Consider the following 23566-nt stretch of genomic DNA (forward strand, 5'->3'; position numbering starts at 1 on the left):
AAAATGAAACTTTTAAAAAATAAATAAAATTCAGTCTTTTTAAAAATGGAGCAATATTAACATAGTGAAGTTCTTCAGTATGCTCAGGAATATTCCAAATTTTAGTCATACTTTTCATTTGATCACGAGTTAACATTAATCATGGTTGTTGCATTGAGATGGTTAACAATATGTTAGATACAGATGAGCTCCTTTGGAATGAAAGCCTCAACTCCCCACCACCCAAAGAAAAAGAAAGCATGAGATACCTTGAATATTGCCAATCCAGTATATAAAGAGCTTTCTATAAATTACATTAAGCTGCTAATAATTTTAAGGAAAAAATATATCTGCCAGAGATAAATCTATATTAAATATATCACATATTGCCAAAGCTTTAGTTTACTGGGGATGTTGGCCACGGTGTGAGCAATTTCCTATCACGGATACCGTAACAGTCATGTTTTCTGGTTGGGTCGTTCTTCAATTCCTCAGCTTTTCATATGGAATGAATTATCTTCTTGTTGGACCTGAAGGAATATAATAACTATTACTTCATAGGCTGGAGGTTCTTAATGTAACATCACACCATTTTCTGAGTCTGCTGTTATTAATTATAGTGATAAATAAGATCTGTACTAAAAACAGAAATGATCTGTAACCTCTATTATGTGGGCCATTAACTAGCTGTGTGATCTTGGGTAAGTCACTTTACCTTTGTCTCAGTTTATGTAAAATGGGAATTTGGACTAGATTGTTTCTAAGTACTCTTCTTTTTTAAACCTCTGATATTCTCTGGTCTAAATAAATATCCATTTCCTACTATGTTGTTGGATTATATTGTATCATAGTTTGCTTCACATATGATGCTGCTGCTCTTCACCTACAACTATTAGCCCCTATGTCACTGGTGGAAAAATGCAGAAGTCTAGGGGATGAGTAGTCTTCTTCATTACGTCTGATCCCCTCTGTGTCAGTGACATGCTTTAATGATTCATTTGTGGAAAATGATCTTATTGGGGTCCCAGGTGGCTCAGTCAGTTGAGGGTCCTACTCTTGATTTTGGTTCAGGTGATGATCTCAGGATTGTGAGACTGAGCCCTGCCTTGGGCTGGGCATGGAACTTTCTTGAGATTCACTGTCTCTCTCCCTTGCCCCTGCCCCCCCTTAAAAAAAGGATCTTACAAATACTGAAACTGAATTATGTGAGCTTGGCCTCCCTTAGTATTCTCTGCATTATCATTTTTGTCTTTTAGAGGGGGTCTTTAAAAATTGCATATATTCTAAAATTTTCTAAATTAGTACCAAAATGATGAATATAATTTGCCCAGTTTATCTAGAGAACCAGAAAGAAAACATATTCCCCAAATGGGACTTCACTGATAAGTTACACTGATGGTCCTGGGAAAAAAGGGTCATTGCTGATATTTGTGCATTTGATAAACCATCGCTGAGCTCAGCTGGGGCGATTCTGGGAAGTCCATCCTCTTCGCAGTTAATAGCTAGATGTCGCTCATTGGGCACTTATGTGCCAGGGATGCTGCTAATAAGCATTTTATAAAAATGATCTCTTGTGATGCTCACAGTATTTCTATAGATTGGTATTATCATCCCTGTTTTGCAAAATGAGGCTCTGAAACGTCCAGCACATTTCCCAGGTTATACAGAAAATGGCAGTGAGGACTCTCACTGAGGTCCAGCTCCACTGGGACTTCTGACGGTGACCATCATCAGGCTGGAGGACACAGCACGTGGCCGCGCAGGCACACCCGCATTCACACCCGCATGCACACACTACGCAGATGCTGTCTCCATTAAGCTGCTCACACAGAGCTCCGTTTCTGTGGCTGCAGGAGAGATACTTTGCTCACGGGTCCCAGCTACGTGGAAATATGCTGGCCTCATTCTGTGTTGCCCACTCTCTCACCTTCCTGGAGTTTTAATGTCAGTGGGAGCGGCTTCTAGAGCTCACACCGTGGACCACTGTGGTAGCTGCCCTCCTTGCTGCCCTCTCTCGCTTTGCACCTCCTTCTCTGCCCTCCTTCCCTGTTCCAGGCTGCTGGGGCTTCTGCAAGTGAATGGATGTGAGCTTCTGGGCTCCTTCTCTTCTCCACCTGGAGCTTGTCCTTCCCTGGGAACCCTTCTGCACCCCTGCAGGTCCCCTTTCTTTTCCAAGACAGGACCTTCTTGTCCAGACAGGACCTTCCAAGTTCTGGACCCACTACCACAACCTGATGCCTGCCCTCCCTCTCCTGGTCTCTGCCCTAAAATGCCCAGAAACAGGTTTATTTCTTTTAGGGAGGGGCTCATTTAATGTTATCACAGCTATTTCATAATTAATTAATTATGTGGGATTACAAGTTGCCTTTTTTTGCTATTTGCAAAACATGCTTAGCTCTGGTCATGTGCTCCTACTTTTGGTTGTAAAACTTGTCAAAGAAGTTTGTTGAAGAATAAATTATCCTTCACCAGCGACATAACCTCCTAAAAGACAACAATATGGTAATAGGATTTCCAAAAAATAGCAATAGTGTTTCCCTCAAGCCCTCTTCTTATCTTCAGATCACTTAGTTGTTTTTTGTTTTTGTTTTTGTTTTTTCACTCTACATATATTTCCAGGGAGGGAAAACTCTAGAAAATTTGCTTTCGCATCTTCTAGCAGACAAATTTTGTTCATCAGTACAGTGGCTTCAGAGCCAGTTCAGCTGTCAGGAGGATAATTTCATACTCATTCCTTCAGCGATGCTCGTTTTTTAGGATGTTTTCCAGATAGAACTTTCTTGTAAGAAGTAGGGGTGAAGCTCTGTGAAAACAGTCACCTGCTGTCCAGGGCTCTGGCCGCAGTAGATGGTCATGGGGCAGGAGATTTCTGCCTCCATCGTAAGGAGCTGGCTGACTCTCCTGGAGTGGGAAGGCAGGATTACGAGTGGATCGTACGTAAGCAGCCTGCAGGAATGAGAAGAGCCAGCTAGGAAGGGCGAGGTTTCGGGGTACGTGTGGAGGCCCCGTGCTGAGGACCCATGTGTGATGCTCGTGTTCCCGCTTGGCGGCCGGCTTGGCGGCCTTGCCGTAGAACTCTACTCCTCCCTTCTCCTCCTTAAAATGAAGGGCCTCTGAGGAGAGTTCTGTCTCCTTTCAAATGTGCTTTTATGAGGACAAGTTCTAAATTGTGTGTGTTCAGAGCTGGACTAGGCTGATTTGGGTCCCCAGGAGATACATTCTTCTTCTGTGCTCACCATCTCAGAACCAGAGTGTTTTGCCCTTCTCTCCTGTCTAAAGGGCTGTTCCTTCTGCAACCCAGGAGTTTAGTCTATAGGACAGGCTCCTCTCTCCGAGGCTGAAAAGTGGCCCGGTCCAGGTTGGTACCAGAATATTAGCAGCATCCTAATCTTTTTGCATAGCTTTCTTCCAATTCCTAACCCAAACTAGAAAAGGCCAACAGTTTCCAGTAATCCGGGTGATTACAGTGTATGGAGACACAATGTGGAAAGGCCATACGGTATTACAGATGTTATAGTGACCAAGGCCTTGGCCTTGGATGAGGGTAGCTCAGTCTATCTCTCTGTCCATCCATTCGTCCATCTATCACCCACCTTCCCTTTCTACTTTCCTCCCTCCTTCCTTCCTTCCCTCCCTTCCTCCCTCTCCCTCTGCTTGCTTCCTTGCTTTCTTCCTTCCTTCTTCCCTCCCTCTCTCTTTCCCTCCCTCCCTTTCTTCTATCCATTCCTATCTATCTCTCCCATGTTATAAAGAAATCTTTCCTTAAGCAACATGCCTTTCCCTCCTTCATCAGTGCTTTATTGAATCATCTGTCATACATTTTAAAAATTAGCATGTTGTGCTAATATATACACATAGCTGATTGCCTACAGAATCACAGAGAGTGTGCACTTGAGTTTAGCCGGGCACTGTGAACAGATTGGCACATCAGTCAGCAGCCGACATCATCCTCTCTGCACCATTTCTCACACATTTTCCAGATTCAGTGACCGTGTAATGTGGTTTGCTGGCTGGTATGCTGACCCGTGGCACACCTGGGATGTCTCTGCTGTTCAGTTTCCCAGGAAACTAAGTGCAATTATCTTGAAGAGTCAGCCTCATCCCCTCTCGTTTCTTTTGCTTTGTGTTCAGAAGGGAAACAACTAAAACACCAATGGTCAAAACACAGCATCTATTTTAGTCGTTAAGTGTGATAGACCAGGAGAGCGTTTCATGACCTTGGTACTAGCAAACTTTTGGGCCAGACGGTTTTGTGTTGTGGGGGCTGACTTACAAGTTGTAGGATGTTGGGCAGCATCTCTGACCCCTGACCCCTAGAGGCCAACAGCACCATCTCCAGGAATGAGAAGTGAACATGCCTCCAGATATTGTCAGAGGACCCCTGGGGAGTGGGCGGGGCAAAGTCATCCTTGGATAAGAACAGCATTGGAATGAGAAAGTGAAAGTGACTTTTGGGAAGTCCGGCAGGTAAAGAGATAAAGCAAAATCTGACCTCATTGTTGACCCACTGTTTCTTGAGTTCTGGCGGTGTGTCACTACAGCGCCAAGAGACAAAGACTCAGACATCTGTAAGGTCCAGCCCTGCCTGTAGAGAACTCGTAGTGAGGTCTGTCGGGGACAGATGTGTGAACAGATAGTCACGGACAATAGGACTTACAGGGAGAAAATTAGTCATACTGCTGGATGTTATGCAGCCCGATCCCACAGACAACACTTTTCACTTCTCAAATTGTTTTTTCCAGCGTCCTCCATTCTCAGTCCCTTTTTAACAACTGTGCACGGCAGAAACATCTTTTGCTCATTCTCCCGCCTTGGAGCCTTGCTGAGTTGCTCCTGCCTGGAAGGTTTTAGCTCAGATTTTCACTCCTCCGAATTCTCCCTGCCAGTCACGTGTCAGCCCGTCTCTTCCAGGAAGCTGTTGTGTATTGTGTTAGTTTGCGTCTGTGTCTATCCAGCAACCCTCCCCCCGCCCGCCCCATGAAACTCGCAATTCCTTCCCTTCAGTTTGTGGCTTCATGACATACTGCATTGTTTGTACAGCCTGTTGCCCCCTGCTTACCATCCGTGGGTCTAATCACTCAAAGAAACTCTGGGCTACCTGAGGGTGGAAACCAGATATTATACTGGATTATTCACATTAATGGCTAAGCGAGCCACTCTTTGACTGCCGTTGGCTTGCAAACTCTGTGGAGGGGGAGAACTCAAAACTAGTGGGAACGGTGACTGAAAGATAAGATGAAGGTGAATCAGACCTGAAGCTAAAGAACCGCGGGTCCTTGGGTCTTCCATCTGGCACCTTCTTTCCTGCCTAATGAACTTCTGCTGATGCTCTAAGACCCCAGAGCACACGTTACCTTCGCCTCTAGGCTTTCTGTGGCTTCTGATTATGCAGTGTATCTCTGCTTTGATAGCACTGTATGCACAGATGTGATTGCTGAGGAGTCCCTGTGGTCTTGTCCAAAGTCATATAGCAACCAGGTGGAAATATCAGACCCTGTATTCAAATCTCACCCAGATTCCAAACTCTTTATCCAGTGTGGATAGAGCAGAGTGATTTTGGGTAAATGACCTTCTTAGGGGTCCCCTCTCTATTGGGTTGCATGGGGAATTATATGGAATTAAAAAATTAAACCCATTTCAAGTATTTTATAATAAAAGATAGCACACACTAACCAAGCAAGTAATTGCTGAAAAGATTTCACTCATTTTGCTATTTTAGGACTTTTTGAGGTCTTAAAAAACAGTTTTATTGAGGGGCACCTGGGTGGCTCAGTCAGTTGAGCATCTGACTCTTGATTTTTGCTCAGGTCCTGATGTCGGGGTCCTGGGATCAAGCCCCTTGTCGGACTCTGCGCTCAGTGGGAATTCTGCTTAAAATTCTTTCCATCTCCCTCTGCCCCTCCTGCTAGCGCTCTCTCTCTAAAACAAATAAATATATCTTTAAATAACTTTTATTGAGGTATAGCTTATATATAATTAAAATCACCTATTTTTTAATGCACAATTCAGTGATTTTTAGTAAATACGTTGGCTTATGCAACCATCAGCACATTCCAATTTTACATCATTTCCATTTCCCCCAAGAAATCCTTGTGCTTTTTTTTTTTTAAAGCTTTTATTTATTTATTTGACAGACAGAGATTTCAAGTAGGCAGAGAGGCAGGCAGAGAGAGAGGAGGAGGAAGCAGGCTCCCTGCTGAGCAGAGAACCCGATGCGGGGCTCGATCCCAGGACCCTGGGATCATGACCTGAGCTGAAGGCAGAGGCTTTAACCCACTGAGCCACCCAGGCACCACAATCCTTGTGCTTTTAAAGACAGTTTGTCTTAGGAACCCTAGATGATATGGAGAGAAGGAGACAGATGGAGATAAGAGTGGGAAGGTAAGGTTACATAATAGAAAGGGGTATTTGAGGAAATTATAGAGCAGAAAGGAGTTTTCTAGGTGATTTAATTGACACCTTCATTTTAACAGTGAAGAAGAGAAGGCTCAAGAAGTTGAGGAACTGGAATGAGTTGGTGGCGCACCAAGAGTCTGGTTTTCTGATTCTCAGCCTATTGCTCCTGTAGTTACCATGAGGCAAAGAATGATCAGTGAAGGGAGGTATCCCACTCATCTCTTGCTGTTGAAAAAGCTATCACGATACTTAGTGATTTGAAACCACCATTTTCTTTCGTTCATGATTTTGTGGTCAGAAAGGGTTCAGTTGGGTGATTCTTCTGTGATCACTGTGGTATCTGATGGGGGTCTGGGATTGGAGGAGCCACTTCCAAGCTAGCTTCTCATTCACATGTCTAGTGCCTCAGTGCTCTTTGGGCTTCCTCTTCACATGACATCGTCCCTACCCAGGGCTTCTCATGTCTTGAGATTCTTACACCATGGAGGTCTCGAGATGGTTACACCTCTTAGAAGAAACGCTGCCATGATGGTTAAGGTCTGTGCTTGGAACTGATACAGGGTCACTTCTGCCATATTCTGCTGGTTAAAGCATCCATTACTCAACACAGTGGAGAAATCAATGCTCCTTCTTGACAGGAATGGGCAAGGCCACATAGCAGAAGAGCATATGGGATGGGATACATTGTGTCCCTCTTTGGAAAACACCAGAAGCAAGAGCAGAGCCAGGCAGATAAGCCCCTTGGAGACATCCTGTCATCTTCAGACCTGATTCTTCCTTGTGATTTTTCTAATAGTCATTGCCTGAGAGAATAAAGTGCAAACTCCATAACCAGTCCTGGGATCCCCTCAGGAGTTGGCTCCCACGGCTTGTCCACATGGACCCTACTCTCCAGCAACAATAAAAATTTCACTGTTTTCCAGACCTCGCAGCTCCTTTGCACATGCTTCTTCCTGTCTGCTTTCCCATCACTCCCCGTGTCTTCAGCATACTCTCCGCTGAGCCGACATTCTTGCCCATCCTTTCAAACTCTGCTCCCCCCATTGCCTTGTCCTAAAAGCCTTTTTTGTTTCTTTTTAATACTTAGATAGTGATTCTCCTAAGAATAGGATTTTTCCCCAGCCTAGTAACTGCTTAGTGCCTGACAAGTACCAGGCATCTGGTAAGTATATGCTGAAGGGGGGATACATTTATACACATCAGGAATTTAAAGCAGGTGCTCTTCTATGTACACCTTTATGCTGGTGGTGTCCTCTCATGGTGAGTCTTCCCTGGCCAAGAACCGAGGCGAAGCCCAGTTCCATGTAGTAGGCGCTGCGCATTCAGCACTCAGTGTGATGGACTGCGTCCTCCCTGTTCCTGACTTCATGGTCTTATGGGCACTTGTTCAGTCCCCAGAACCCAATTAAGGAAGGGGAGCAAAGCATGGAGTGTCAGTACACAATAATTCTGAGATACCATGTCAACTGTCATTTTATAGAGAACACTGGAGAGCCTTCTAAGAATAATTCACTTGTTATCAGAGTCAATTCGCAGCTGTGTGTTTGCGCCAGCACATTATGCTGCCTCACCACGGCTAAGAAAAAGTCACTTTGTTAAGACTCCGGATACATCCCACAGAAGAGCTAATGCTCCTCATGGTCTGGTCTGTAATTACCCAAGGACGCTGTTCTAACTACGAGAATATACAGTGTTTGGGTGACATGAGCTCAAGTATTTCAAACGGGAAGATAGTTGCTTTCCATGAAAATTGTGCTCCAAGATCAAGATTGAAAACAGCAGCATCGACTGAGAGTTTAAATAAGCTTTAGCAAAGGTAGCTTTCAACTCTTGGTGGAGAAAACACGTAAATAGGGTTATGACCACTGATTAATTACGTAGATAGAAATCTCCAGGGGAATCTGTGTTTAAACATAATTAATATCAAATATTGAGAAGAGTAATGAACTAAAAATGGATTATATACAGACACACTTTGGATTCATATGGAGCAAAATCTAGTTACTAAGACTAACCCTATCGGACAGTTGGCACTTGGAGCAGATTTCCCTGATTCGAAATAATGGATAGCACCTGCTTTTGTCACAGAAAGAATTAACACAGAGAGAAAAGGCAGTGTTCACAGGAACACTGAAGAGCTAAGTGTATTTTTATCCTAAATTTTGGATAAATGTGGTTTAATACACCTTTAACAATTATGAAAATCTGTAACAATCAAAACAATTGAATAAGAGAGAACATTGAGAGATGTGGTGGAGAACAATTCTGGAAGAATGAAAAGAAAAAATGGGGAGAATCAATATGCTTTATCTTAACGGAAATCCAGAATTTTTGGTATTTCTCATGCAGACGATGTGTCCTCTAGTTGCTGAAGTAATGCTTGTTAGTTCAAAAGTTGTTGTTTCTGTTAATAGTCTTTTGAGAGATTTTTCTCAGACAAACCTTCCAATTAAGGATACTCATCTCTTATAGGAAAACTTTCCACACCTTCAGCTTCTTTGATCTACCATCATCTGGCGAATATGGAGGCGGCCAGAGAGGATATTCTCTAGGACTTAGTCTCCTATTCCAAAAATTTGGCATCGAGATAAGAGACAGCTTTTACTCCAGGGTTTTTTCTGGACACAGGGTGCTTTACAAGACTCCTCTCACGTATGTAGTTGGTGTCGTGGTCCCCAGCCATTCACAGATGCCCCTCCTGTGTAGCGTCCCTTCCCGCGCCACATCTCTGGGCTCCACTAGTTTTACTTCTCAGTAACCAAACCTTGATTTTAGATTCTTTTCCTTCCCTTCCCTCCCCCCACCACCAGAACTAAATTTTCACACTTTGCAGACTCTCTGGTCATATTGGCCTGCTTAGCTCTGGATCTGTGGTCCCTTTGGTGCTCTCCGTGGCCTTGGGTCAGTTTTGTCTTTGTCCCAATTCATCCAGGACTTTGTTCTCCTGACCCTGAAGTCAAAGGTCATCCTTGCCTATTCCTACATCTAGTGCAATCAAGCCTAACTGTCATGAGGAAAACTGGGAAGAACCTCCTCACCAGAGTAAAGTCTTATAGGCCTTCTTCTCCTTCTTCTCCTTCTTCTTCTTCTTCTTCTTCTTCTTCTTCTTCTTCTTCTTCTTCTTCTTCTTCTTCTTCTTCTTCTTCTTTCTTCTTCCTTTTTTTAAAAAATTAACATATAATGCATTATTTGCTTCAGGGGTACAGGTCTATGAATCATCAGTCTTACACAATTCACAGCACTCACCATAGCACATTCCCTTCCCAATGTCCATAACCCACCACCCTAACCCTGCCCCACCCCCCCATCCCCATCTTCTAAGGGGCTTTATTCTGGGGAAAGAAAATCTCCTACTTCACTTAATCCTAGGTCCCAGACACATAGTCCTTGACACTCATCCCAGGATCCCCCATGGTAAACCTCATCTTGAGGTGCTCAGTTTCTTCTCATTGAGCTGCAAACCATATTGACTACAATCTCTGTAGTTCAGAGACATGGCTTGTCAAACCTCTTGGAACTTCCAGGTTTCTGGAAGAAAGAATAAAATTTCAGGGGTGCTGTGAGTACTGCACAATAATATGAAGCCCTCACAACATCCCCTAGTACACATGGGGAGGTGCCCTCCACTTTTTTGCTTTTTTTGGTGGTCATGTGATCTGGTTCCAGGCATTTTAATTAAGCAAAATGATGTTCTGTAGCCAAGACACGGTGCCTTGGTGCCTTGCAGGATATGTGTTAATGACCTGTCAAGGGAACTGTGGGAAAGTTGGCTCCCTACAAGAAAGTAAGTCCAGAGGGTTTTCTGCTGAACTCTTGTGGAGAATGCTACCAGCAATTTGGAGATTTGTTTTTCCTTTTAATCATTGTGAGTTAAAATTAAATGGATAATGTCAACTGATTAGTGATCATTCTAAACCAGTGGACTTTGATTTGAAACTGTAAACAGTAACGAGAAACCATTGTTTTTCTGATACTACTTTCTTCTGATTTAACTGTAGAACCTAAATTTGGGGAGAATAATTATCTGAACAGTAGTAAGTCTTCATAAGTGCCATTTGTTTAGGTCTTCTTTAATTTATTTTAGAGTGATTTGCAGATTATCTTTTTTTTTTAAGATTTTATTTATTTATTTGACAGAGAGAGATCACAAGTAGACAGAGAGGCAGGCAGAGAGAGAGGAGGAAGCAGGCTCCCTGCCAAGCAGAGAGCCCAATGTGGGGCTTGATCCCAGGACTCTGAGATCATGACCTTAGCCGAAGGTGGAGGCTTAATCCACTGAGCCACTCAGGTGCCCCTGCAGATTATCTTTTAAAAATTTTAGTCCTAAATAATTAATGTTTTATGGTATTTTTTATGTAGTTTTTTTTTTTTTTTTTTTGTAATTTCATTTCCCAACTTTTTGCTGTGGTATTTTATACAATTGATCTTTGTTTATCGAACTTTTTTTTGAGGCTTTGCTGAATTAACTTCTTTATTCTGTTAGGTTTTCTTGTAGATTCCCTAGGATTTTCTCGATAATCATGTCATCTGCAAATAGAAATAATTTTATAGTTCTGCCTTTACAATCTTTATGCCTTTTTTTTTCTTGACTTATTCCATTGACTAGGAATTCTAGTTCCCTAGTGAATAGGAGTAATAAGGGTGAACATCTCTGCCCACTTCCTGATCTTAGGGAGAAAGCATTGTTTCTTTCCTCCCACCATTAAGTATGATCCTAGCTTTCAGTCTTTTGTAGATGCTCTTTTCAGGTTAAGAACTTTTCTTTCTATTCCTAGTTTTTATCTTGAATGAGTGTTTGTCATATAATTTTACTGCATCTTTTAAGAGGATCTTTCTCTTTTTTATTTTTTAGTTTCTTAATATCATTAACTACACTGATTAACATTTTGTTGTATTAAAATTTCAACTCTAGGGTAAGTCCCACTCACTCAGGATGCATTAGTCTTTTTATTTACACTGGATTTGATTTGTTAATATTTTGTAGATGATTACTTTTTCATTTATGCTCATAGGGAATATCAGTCTGAAATTTTTCTTAAAATTTTCTTTTCTTTTTCAGGGTTCGGTATCAGCGTTTTGCATTACCTCATAACATAAGTTGGGGAATATTCTGTCTTCTTTTATTTTTGATAGAGTATATGTAACTTTGATTTTTTTTTTTTTTCTGAAATGTTTGACAAAATTCTCCAGTAAAACCATCTGGTCCTTGAGGCATTTGTTCATTTATTTGTTGAAGGCTTTTAATTATAAGTTCAACTTATTTCGTAATGAGTTAGTCATACATTCTATTTCTTCTTGAGTCAGTTTGATAACTTATGTTTTTCAAATAATTTATTTCATCTATGTTATTAAATTAATTGGCATAAAGTTGTTTATTATATTCCTTTATTACTCTTCTTACTTGTAGAAGCAGTCATTTTATATCTTCTCTTTTATTTCTTCATTACCTGTAGTAGAGTTTTATCAGTTTTTCTTAATTATTTTAAAGAAGCAGTTCTTTTTTGCCTATTTATTTATTTTCTCTGAGTTATTTAGATTTCACCTTTCTCAAAAAAAAAAAAAAAGATTTCATCTTTCTCTGGTAAAGCAAATGTGTTTTGTCTGATTTTAATTTCAGCTCTGATAAGTTTCTGAAGAAGTTTTTCTAGCAGAGAGGACCCATACCAAAGCAAGAAATCCTGTTTACTATGCAGCCTATAAATACAACTCTACAAAGAATGGGCATATAATTAACTGAATGTTGTATCCTCATGTCACATTGATTACACACAGAGATGTTTTCTGCTGGCATTTCAAATCCCAACTTACAGTGGTTCAATTTAAACACCATCTGAGATGATTGAAAATAGGTTTTAGCTAAATTCATTTTTCTGAAGAGGACATTTCTTAAGAGCAGGTGTTCCCTTCTGTGACACTGGTAAGTAATCCCACTGTCATACTGTGCAATATAAATCATCATACTACATATCTATTAGCTCATGATTCATATCTGACCTGCCTTTAAAAATAAAGGTGAAACAGTACTTGAGAATGAAGGATTTGATGCACACTGAACGAATCACCTTCTTTGAGTTCAATTTCATTCCCTCTGAGCGTGTGTGATTTTCAGGGAGGAAATTGGGTTCTAAATTGAGAAGGTGCATTAACTGTTTCAGACAATGGAACGACAGGTACATCTTTCTAAATAGCTTCCTGGAGGCCCGATGGAGTGGATGCCTTTCTCCCATTCTTATCTTATGAGCTGGAAGTGATTTATATGAGGAGATGACTTGTTCTTACCTTGGATTGGACTCCCATCATTTCTTTAAAGAAAATTCCCAGCTTATTCTTTCATCCTTTTTTCTCTGAAGGAACTTAGAAATCTGTATCAATTAGTTAGATTTCTTTGGGAAAAGCAGCCGTTTTGCCATGGCTTCAAAGAAGTCTGTGGTAATTATTGGTGTAATTATCTAATTCCTCATGAAGAATGCCACACTGACATGAACCCTCACACACAGTGATTCCCAATTCTGAGCCATGTACCTTGTCTGTGTCTTTTTATGACCGGTGGACTGTGCTTGGTACATCTCTAAACAGCTGTGTATAATGAGAATATTAAATAATTTCCAATGTGAATTTATTTCATTCATTTTAAATTTCAGTAAAACAAAAGAGCTCTGGCTCCCTGAGATTATCTTCTTTGTGTTAATATTCGTTTAACAAACTGCAACTTTCAGACTGAAGAAGTATTCGAGAACGCCATTTAGAAAACAATCGTTCCCATTTCGTTGGCACTCTGCTCTGCTCAACTGCCTTTTGCATATGTTGACTTTTCCCTAGCTGTACAACCACCTTTTCAAGACGTATAATTATGCCCAGTTTGTTTTTGTTTTCAGAGGTAAGATGTGTCCGTTTATGTAGGCAAAGAGAAGGGCATTTTGGAAAGAACTTGGGCTTTGGAAATAGGTCGGAGTTTAAATTCTCACTTCTCTACTCATTGGTGGTTTGGCCAGACCTGGGACTTGATCCCGTAGGAAGGACAGAATGGATGTGCAGAGAATGAGATTGTGGACATCAGAAGGATGATGGGAACTGAAGTCAGAATACCAAGGAGCCAAGCATTTTCTGGGTGAGACTCACCTTCTGCCTTCGTGAAACTTACAATCTGTTGGGGATAGGGAGATAATCATCTGGGATGCAAGAGAGAAATCTGCACTAAACAGAAATATAAACAGTGGATTATGGGGTCCAGACAGAGGGATTCTGCACAAGGGGAGGAGGGGACGGCTGTTTAGAAGACTTGGCATGTGAACCAGTTACAGATGGGTGAGAGATTTCTCTCCATGAGAAAAGGGAGAAGGGCATAGCATGCTGAGAAAGGAACATGCTCAAAGGCAGAGAGGGACCAAAATGAAAAGTATGTGACATTTCGGGTAATATGGGGAGACAGATTAAGCAAAATTGGAGAATGTACCCATCCCTCCCTCTCTTCCTCTCCCCTTCCCCCTTTCCCTTCCTCCTTTCCTTCCTTCCCTTTCCTTTCCTCTCTTCCTCATCATATGCCTCTATCCCTTCCTCCCTTCCTTTCATCCTTCCTGCAAGAGTTATATGCCAGGCACTGACACAGTGCCACATACGCAGCCCTCCTTCACGGGGCTCCTTTCATTAGGAATGTAGACTTGGGGGTGCCACTTGGGTTCAGGGAATGGCTCGTAGCCAGCAGTCCAGCTATTTCAGGACCAAAGAACAGAGACTTGAAGCTGTTCCCAGGAGAACTGTAGTGTATCTGCAAAGACGGATATATGTAGTTGTCATCAGAATGGGATATGTGTAGTTAATTGTCGTCAGAGCTCAGAATTACTGTATAGCACAGATGACCTTTGGACGACAGGTTTCAACAGCGTAAACCTGCTTATACATGGATGTTTCGGATAAATCCAGTACAGTACTGTAAATGAATTTTCTCTTCTCATGATTTTCTTCATATTTCCCCCCTCTAGCTTACTTTATTATAAGAATACAGCATATAATATATAAACTTACAAAATATGACTCCGTTTACTGTTTATGTCACTGCTAAGGTTTCTTTTTAAGATTTATTTATTTATCTGAGTGAGCGTGCAGACACACACAATGGTGGGAGGGAGGGGAAGAGGGCAAGTCTCCCCAAGCAGACTCCCTATTGAGCGCAAGCCCAAGCCCGATGCAGGACTTGATCTCACAACCCTGAGATCATGACCTGAGCCTTAATCAAGAGCCAGATGCTCAACCGACTGAGCCACCCAGGTGCCCTTGTCATTGCTAAGGTTTCTGGTCAACAGTAGTCTATTAGTAGTTCCGTTTTGGGGGATTCAGAAGTTATACATGGGTTTTTTGGTTGTGTGTTTGGGGGATTGGCATCTCTAATCTCTGTGTTGTTCAAAGACATATAAGTATATAATATAAATATAATATAAAAGTGTGAACTTAGGAGTCAGTCTGCTTGGGTTCAATGTCAGCTTTTGTCCTTACTAGGTGTGTAACCTTGGGCAAATTGACCTCTCTCTGCCTCAGGTTACTTATCTTTAAAATGGGGATAATAATAGTACCTTCCTCACAGAGTTATTGTGGGGATTAAATGGATTAAATGAATTAAAAAAAACTCTTAGAAAATTGCCTGGGACATGTCAGCCCTATATAAATATAGACTGTAATTATTAAGTTGCTTCTATACAACAAATGAGGATGAATTTTCAGAAGAGGAACTACTTGGTCCCATTTTTTCTAACAATACAGCCAATAGTTTGTGTAGACGTGAACGTCTTTTCAGGAATATAAAAGTCAAACATATTCAAATATTATGGAAAGATATAATAATAATTTATTTTTTAAAAGATTTATTTATACGTTTGACAGAAAGAGAGAGAGAAAGAGACAGCAAGAGAGGGAACACAAGCAGGGGGAATGGGAGAGGAAGAGAAGCAGGCTTCCCGCTGAGCAGGGAGCCTGCTGCCGGGCTCGACCCCAGGACCCCGGGATCATGATGCGAGCCGAAGGCAGACGCTTAATGACTGAGCCACCCAGGTGCCCAGTAACAATTATCCAGAGTCATTCTGCTTATCGGTATGGTACTTACCTTTCCAAACTTGGAAAGAAATTTAAATAAATACACCCACATACATGTATACATCCATCCATACATCTAAGTTTTAGAGGTGAAAAGTATGTTTGATAGTTGACAAATTCTGTTCAAGATTCAGAAATATCTTGCAGACTGAAATCTAGGCCTTGGATACCATTGGGATGGGGAGAGAAGCCCCGAGAGACTCATCTTCTATTTTTATTGTCTAAGCTAATGGTCCATTAACACAGCTTCTTGAGTCTGAGCCTGCTAGATAATGTGTACCTCTCAGGGCAAAGATGCCAGGTGGGTGTTTCCTACTGGTGGAAAGCAGCATTATTTCTCCTAGGGGAAGAATGTGAACAATCCCACTTTTTTTGCATAATGGTAGCAGTAAGAAAGAGCGTTATATAATGGGCAAAGAAATTACCAAGATGATATCAGCGTTCAAAGGGAAAATCCCTATGTTCATAATCATTTTAATGATTTTGGTTTCAATAATGGTTTGCCCTCATTAGCTATTCAGTGGAATGGTGCTGATTTTAAGGTTCATCAGTGTATGAAGAACATTGATGCACTTTCAGACACGCGTATTTGCATTGTCACCAGAGTGATATAAAACCAGAAATTTCAGGGAGCTTATTATAGATTTTGAGCAGTTTATCCTTCTTGAGAAAGAAGCTTCAAAAATCTCAAATTATTTCCCATCTCTATCACAAAAATTAATTTCTCTGATAATAATAAATAAGCATCTCAGTGTATTGAAATTGAGAGTTTTTCTCTTTTTTTCCCTAGCTTTCTGGGCATAGTTTTAAAACACATTAATTTCAACCTACCAGGTATTTGGATTTTTAAGCCATTTTAAATTTGATGTCCTCTGACAAGTGTGAAACATCTGTGTTTCTTATTCCTGGTAGGTCTGTCCCTTCGCTCATTCTCCTTCCCTGCCAAGGAACAGCCTAAGCCATGCGCGTCAGAAGCTTCCAGGCCCAGTGTGGCTGGCAGTCACGTTCACTCTCAGATGGAAGCCACTGTAATTTCCCATGTCCCAGGAGATAGCTCAGCTGCATCCCTCCATCCTGTCCAGTTCCCCAAACTCCCGAGTGGTTGGTAGGATCTCACCACATATGGCTGTGGCCACCATGTTTTTCTAACTTGGTCTGCAGGCAGTCTTGGATCAATTAATTAGTAAGCCTAACTGAAGCGAAATATGTTTAATTGTACAATATTGAGCTGTCCAAATTTAACTCCACAAAACCTACAGAATGAACGTGGAACGTAAAGGATTTCTGGGAAAGGAAAGTAGATATCAGTAAGTCCATTTTTTTTTTCCCTAAGATTTTTATTTATTTACTTGAGAGACAGCACGAGAGAGAAACAGGCCCCTGCTGAGCAGAGAGAGCCTTAGGTGGGGCTTGATCCCAGGACCCTGAGATCATGAGCTGAGCCAAAGTCAGCCACTTAACTGACTGAGCCACCCAGGCACCCTGTACCATTCTGGATAAATCCTTACTCACTGCTGCTTACCCAAGACTCCTGTGATTCAGGCTTATGTGTTTTGAAACAAATGTGAAAATCTCTCACAAACACACACACATACATACACACAACTTGTGTACCTTTGCCCCATAAATTTAAAGGTATGCTTTGTTTTCATCTATCTGATGTGGTTAATAAATCGGTAAGGAGTAACATAAGCATATGGCATGATAGCACCCGTCTGGGGGGGACGTTAGCTGGGAGTGGTTTCCTGTGCTGCTCACCGTGCTGTTGTGTTTAATGCAGATTTCAGTGAGCACTGAGACCAAACAAAACCAACAAATAGTGACACTTCTTACCTGTTTGGTGACACCAGATTTAAAATGGCTTTAAATTCCAATGCCTGGCTATTTGAAATGAATCTGTTTAAAATTATGTCAGGAGACCAGTTTAAAAAAAAACATCAAATTCATATACATGCTTGAAATAAATTGATTCAGTTGTATAACAAGGTAATATTGACAAATTTAATTATTACTTATCCAGAATTGTAAAAGCAAAAGTCATCTTTCAGTAAATGAATCTGCATATGAAAATCGTTAGAAATACCCTTCTTGTAGAATTCCACCGAGCTGTCATTTGGTTCTGCAGTTTTTAAAGGAAAAATAAATGACTTTAGAGAATTCAATATTTCAAATGCATTTTGACACTTAATTTCTAACAAATGTCGAATTGAACAACATCCATGAATATGCAAGGGAAAGGGCACATGTAAATGTGGTAGGTAAAGTATTTATGATGAGAGACAGAGGCAGTGAGGGAGAGAGGGAAGGGTAGTGATAGACTTGCCATTTGGGATGCATGTACTCAGACTTAAAGGTAAGTAAAGAGTTTTAAGGAAATATCACATTCACCCAACGGATACTGAATGTTCAAGCTCATTTGCTTTTAAAGCTGATTTAAACTGCTTCGGAATTCTTTTGACAAGCCATATGTTGCAACAGCCAGAGCTCTTTCACACAGAATGAAATTGTGCAGGTTGTTTTGAGTTTCATTGTTTACTGACAAACCATAATAGCAATTCTAGTTTTGTTTCTTCTCAATTATGCGAAAGGGAGAACATGACTAATTAATTTTTTCAAGTTGATAACACCCTTGCAAGATTTTTGATCATTTGTACTGTAAAATCCTCCCAAATACTGATACTTAGGATACCAAATTATTCTCCTCATTGACTAGTGCGGTACTTACGCAGTTTGTGAATTTCAAAGATACTCCATTTGTTTACAAATTCTAAATCTTGACAAAAATGGCTTCACAGATCACCCCTTAGATAATTGAAGTACAGTAATATCTGAGTACATGAAATGTACCGACAACAGATAATGTACAATCGTATAGTTCCCTTATAATTCTAGTGTGTTACTTTAATGACTTTTCACTGTTCTTACATACCTTATTTGTTTCCTATGCAGTTTTTTGGTGTACAAACAAGAGACAGTTCCCCTTTTTGCAGTAGCCAAATGTGTTAAAGAGCAAAATAAGTTTCCAAATAGAGGAGTCCTCAACACATATCTTCAAAGTCTATTTAATTTTGTGCATGCGTGAAAGATAATAATGTGATCGCAGGTACTAAATATTCTTCAGCCATTCACTCTCAGAAGTGTTATCTGGAATAAAACTAGATTAAATTTGCAGAATGGTGAATTATGGAAAATAATGAAGCTAAGGCAATTCATTAATCTTTATCTGCTTGTTTATTTTTTATAGCCTGATGAAATGGAAAAATTCATTTGGGGGCTGATCAGGTTGAAAAGGGTCTAACATGATGGAGAGAAACATGGGGCTGAAAATGTGTTCTTTTTTTTTTTTTCTTTTTCAATTAAACACAGCACCTTTTTCTCACATGCCTCTGTTTTTCTTTTAGTGGCAAAGCATTTCTATAACACTGGTTGAGAAAGTTCAGATGATTGCTGTAATCCTAGGATCCCTGTTCTTAATAGCGAGTGTGACCTGGCTCCTCTGGTCAGCCTTCAGCCCCTATGCAGTGTGGCAGAGGAAGGACATCCTTTTTCAAATCTGCTATGGAATGTATGGTTTTATGGATCTAGTGTGCATAGGTAAGACCATGACGTTGAACATTAACTTGTCGGTAATCCATTTCTTGCAGCTACTACGTTTTCACGAGTGGGATCTCATATAGACTGTTGTGGTTCACGTGATCTCAGTTTTCCAGCTACTTAACTGTTGGGAGTGTCACAATCTGGCCACTTCCTTCAAAAAGCATAGTATCTATCTTCCCATGCAGCCTAAAAAATGAACAGGATAATGTCCATTTAAAGGGACTTATTTTGCAACAGAAAGGAAGGAGAAGTGGAGGAAATGACTGGGGGTGGGCAAGAGAAGGACTGTCATTTATTTCCAGGGAATGAGAGCACATCAGCCCCCTCTTCAGCAAACCGGGGAAGTATTGACGGATGCCGGTGGTGGTCTGTGTGTTTGGGGAGAGGACCGACAGTCCCTGGGAGGGCTTACCTTGTGGCAAGGTGACTCAGATTCCTCGAGAACATAAGTGCTCCTTGAAGGGTTGGGGACCAGGGGTCAGTTTTCCTTTCTGTCTTGGGCTTCTTTGTTTTGCTTAATCAATTCAGTGGCTTAGAAGAAAAAAAGGATCAAACATTTTAGCTTAAACAGATTCTACCAGAAAAGGTGACTTACACGTTTCTCTTGGCTGATCTGCTGTTTCCCTAGTACCATGAGAAAACGGAAGTCGGTTTAACTGTGTGAGGGGCCTGGCTCTGGCGCTGTGAATGGTGTCTGGTCGGCTGTGGGGGTTGGGGACGTAGAGGGCCATGGGGTCTCAAAGAGGCTTTCTCTGCTCTGATGCAGCTTAGTAGGCTGTGTAAGAAAGCTGGAAGAGGCAGCCATGGTTGACAGCAGTGGTTCTCAAAGTGTGGTCCCGCTGGGAAATGCACGTTGTCAGGCCCCGCTCCATCTGCCAAATCAGAAATTTCAGGGTTGGGAAAAGTACCACCCCCCCAAGCCCGCCCCGGCCATTTGTGCATCAGAAGGCCCCTGAGATTCTCACACATGCTCAAGCTTGGGAACCACTGGTTTCAGGGAAGGGTGCAATTTGGGATCCAGTGACTTGGTTTCCAATCTGGGCCTCTGCTGGGACAGACCAACTCTGTGTTTCTCTGTGTCCTCTTTCCTCACGCATGAAGACGGAAATAATACTCCCTAGCAGACAGGCCTAAATAAAGGAAATAATGATTCTAAACAATGATGTTATTAATTGGAAATTATAAATGAAAGGCATTTGAATAAGTCACAAATATTAAAATAGTTCAAATCACTTAAATTCATGCCTCTACTCACCAGTGCCTTAATTTAACTAGAAGTTTTAATATTCTCAGTGACTTTTTTTCTAAAAGAACTCTATAAATTTTAAAATAGGATTAGCCTGAATTTCCTCTCCTTTCTTTCCTCCCTTGCCACTAGTACAAGACTAATAGGAAAGAAAACCATCACATTTCAGACCAGGAAGGAAAAAGAATGGGGGGAGGAGGAAATGTCATGAATAATATGTAAACTGAGCAGATGTTGCCTGAATGATTAAGCTAATCATGTATACAAACAATTTGCATTAAATATGATAATGCATTTGTAAGCATTTGGAAATGCCACAACTCTATACAAATATAGTCTCTAGGATATCACTCTAAATAAAGGAGAGTCACAGAATTGTTCTACAGACTCCGCAGTTAAGTTCAGAGATAGATCGTGTTTATTCGGTCCTCCAGCATCAATGTTATGAAATGTGGTATTTCATTGATACGAAAAGGAGAGATGAAAAACAAAGGAACCATTAGGCTTCCAGTCCAACCTGGAGGGAGAGAGTCCAGTTGACTTTGAACTTTGATATCATAATGGCACTAAAGAGGAATACACACACACACACACACACACACACACACACACACACATTCCAGTTAGGAACTCACTTTCCTGGTTTTCACAGGTTACATTTAATGCTGAGTTACTAGGTCTTAAATTTTGATTGCTAATGCCAGTCTTTTAATCAGAATTATTCAACTTTGGTTTTAAAAGCACATACATATGAGCTAATGATTTTTTGGCAGAATATGACATATTCAGGCTTCCTTTTGAAATTTGGGTATTTGCCCATTTTATAAAGATAAGTTTCTTAGGAACGAAAGCCAGTTGATACTTTCCTGGCTTACACTTTGGACCATGAGTTTTTACTGAAGTTTTAAATACTGACAGTACTTTTCATTACATTTTGACTCATTAAATCCAAATCTCATCAGGTAAGCATTTACTTGTATTTTGAAAAATGTTAAAGAATTCAAATGGAATGGCATTGTTCCTGTCACTTCATAATCACGTTAATTGGTCTGTTTGGGCCCAGAGAAAATCACATTTTTTTTCTCGAGAAGTTGGGAAACTGCTACAGTCAAGTTAGCAAATACACATAGGCTATCAGTAACCAGTTGGATCATAGCCAGTAATAGTTCCTGCTGATGTTTCAAATTAATTCAAATGTCTGTTGAATTAAATGTAGACAGTAACAAGATAGATTACACTGATTATACCTCAGATTATCCCTCACCACAGGATTTAAGAGTCTGAGTTAGGGTGGAAAGCATGTCCAGTTTGCTGAGCTCAGATCAATAAATATTTATTGAGAACTTTCTTTGTGTCAGACTTAGTGCTAGGTGCTGGGTATACAAATCAGGGTCAGTCACTTTCCTGCCCCCGAGGAGCTCCCAGCCGCAGAGGAAGACAGGCGGGTGGCTAGGTAAAGAAAAGATGGTGGGATGTACTTGGTCCTGGAAGGAGGAACAGGAGTGGTAGTTGGACAAAGCGGGGAGACATGAGTGCTGGGGTGTTGTATGCAAGGTGGGGGTGGTTCCAGGTAGATTCCAAGGGGGAGTGATAGCCAGGCAGGCTAACAGATGAGTCAGCTTAGCAAGTAGTAGGGAGGTGGCCCCCTTGTCACCATTGGACAATGTCAAGTTGGCTTCCCATTCAGAAGGCCTTAAGGTAAACTTTTCAAACTGGTTTATACCTAAATGAGAAGGAGCAGACTGACAGCTTCATAAATGTTTAAAAAATAATTCTGAAAATCCACAGAAGCTTATACCTGAATGAAAGAAATGTTATAATCCAGCCAGGGGTTGTACTGCTGAGGAAGAGATTATTGATGGATTGTTAAATACAAAATGTAAAGATTTGTAGAAGATGTATTTACCTGGGGAAATCTGTTTACTCCTTTGTACACATAGTGAATTTGTCTTCTGCTTTTATTCATTATTATTAGTTAATACGCTTTCTGCTTTTCCAAGATTCAGTTTTTTCTTGCATTCAACTTTTGAATTCTCCCAGGGGTCAAGGTACTCTTAGGGTTGAGATACCTGGACTCTGGCTGTCTAGTAGAACTTACTACATTCATAAAGATGTCCGTCTGGTGTCCAGTACCACAGACACTAGCCATGGGCTCCATTTGGCTACTGAGCACTTGAACGTGGTTTGTGAGAAAGAGAAACTGAATTTTAATTTCTTTAAATTAACTTAAATTTAAATAAATAGCCACCTGTGGCTAGTGGCTATCGTATTGGACAGCACAGATCCTAGATGATGATTCAAATTAAATATGTAAGGGTTTGATTAGCGCAGTTTCCCTCACCTGTATAAATAGCTTGTGTTTCCTAAATAACAAGCTCTGTACCAAGACGGATGAAGAAAGTAAGAATGAATTGAAGAGGATTAAGAGAAAGGTGTTAAAGGTGTGGGAGGAGGGCAAGAGGTAGACAGAGAGCCATGAAAGGGGGACGGGTCTTAAAGGTTGAAGTGCAAAGAGATAACTTTATATTACACTTGGGGGGCTCTTTTAAATATTTAAACAGTTGGCATTCCAACTATGATTGTGTACCAGGGGAACTAATATAAAGGATTTAAATCACTGAGTTGTGTTAGCCCAGGGCAGTAATTTAGGGTGAATCACCCAAGGTTGGCTCCTCCTGAGATTTGCCCAGGGACAAAGGAAGATTAGCAAACCCGGAAATGAAGAGCAAATGCACAGCAGGAGGCTCTGGGCTCGGGATTTGGTTCTTACCTCCACACTCCACACACTGAGAAAACAGAAGGCTGTCACTTTCACTGGTTGTGTGATTCAGAGGACGCTTTTCCCAAAGGAGACGGCATTTCGTAACGACTAAAATGACTGGAGTCAGCCATGAGGACAGGGATTCATGTGATTAACTTGCTTCTAAAAGGTTACCAAGTCATTTCAGTGTCTGGTAGAACTTGATGAGGAGAGTCCTGTTTCGTGTTGAAGCAACAAAATAAGACTGAAACCCCATTAGGTTAGTGGGATTCCTGAAATAGGGATAGCGGTACTTATGTCTAATCTCACTAACACTATAAATTCGTGCCAACTCCATATCTGGAAAATGTTTGGATCCTCCCTGAGATACCAAGGAAAGGGACCAGATATGCTTATAAAATTTAAAAACTTGGATCACTTTTGTTCTTTAAAAAAAAATGTCTTAATTGTCCACATAGTATAAATATACATGTATTGAAATAAGCCCATTTTATGAATATATA

At 40.9% G+C, this 23566-nt stretch overlaps 1 protein-coding gene across 1 annotated transcript in view; it reads left to right on the forward strand.

The window, feature by feature from the left end:
- Window positions 1-23566, forward strand: part of MARCHF11 (membrane associated ring-CH-type finger 11) — a 99342-nt gene that overhangs the window by 58068 nt on the left and 17708 nt on the right. The window contains exon 3 of the mRNA XM_046000639.1: window positions 18861-19053. Coding sequence (XP_045856595.1) covers window positions 18861-19053 — 193 coding nt within the window. The remainder of the gene's footprint in view (window positions 1-18860; window positions 19054-23566) is intronic.

The sequence above is a fragment of the Meles meles genome, chromosome 3 (genome assembly GCF_922984935.1).
Source record: "Meles meles chromosome 3, mMelMel3.1 paternal haplotype, whole genome shotgun sequence".
Classification (NCBI taxonomy): Eukaryota; Metazoa; Chordata; class Mammalia; order Carnivora; family Mustelidae; genus Meles; species Meles meles.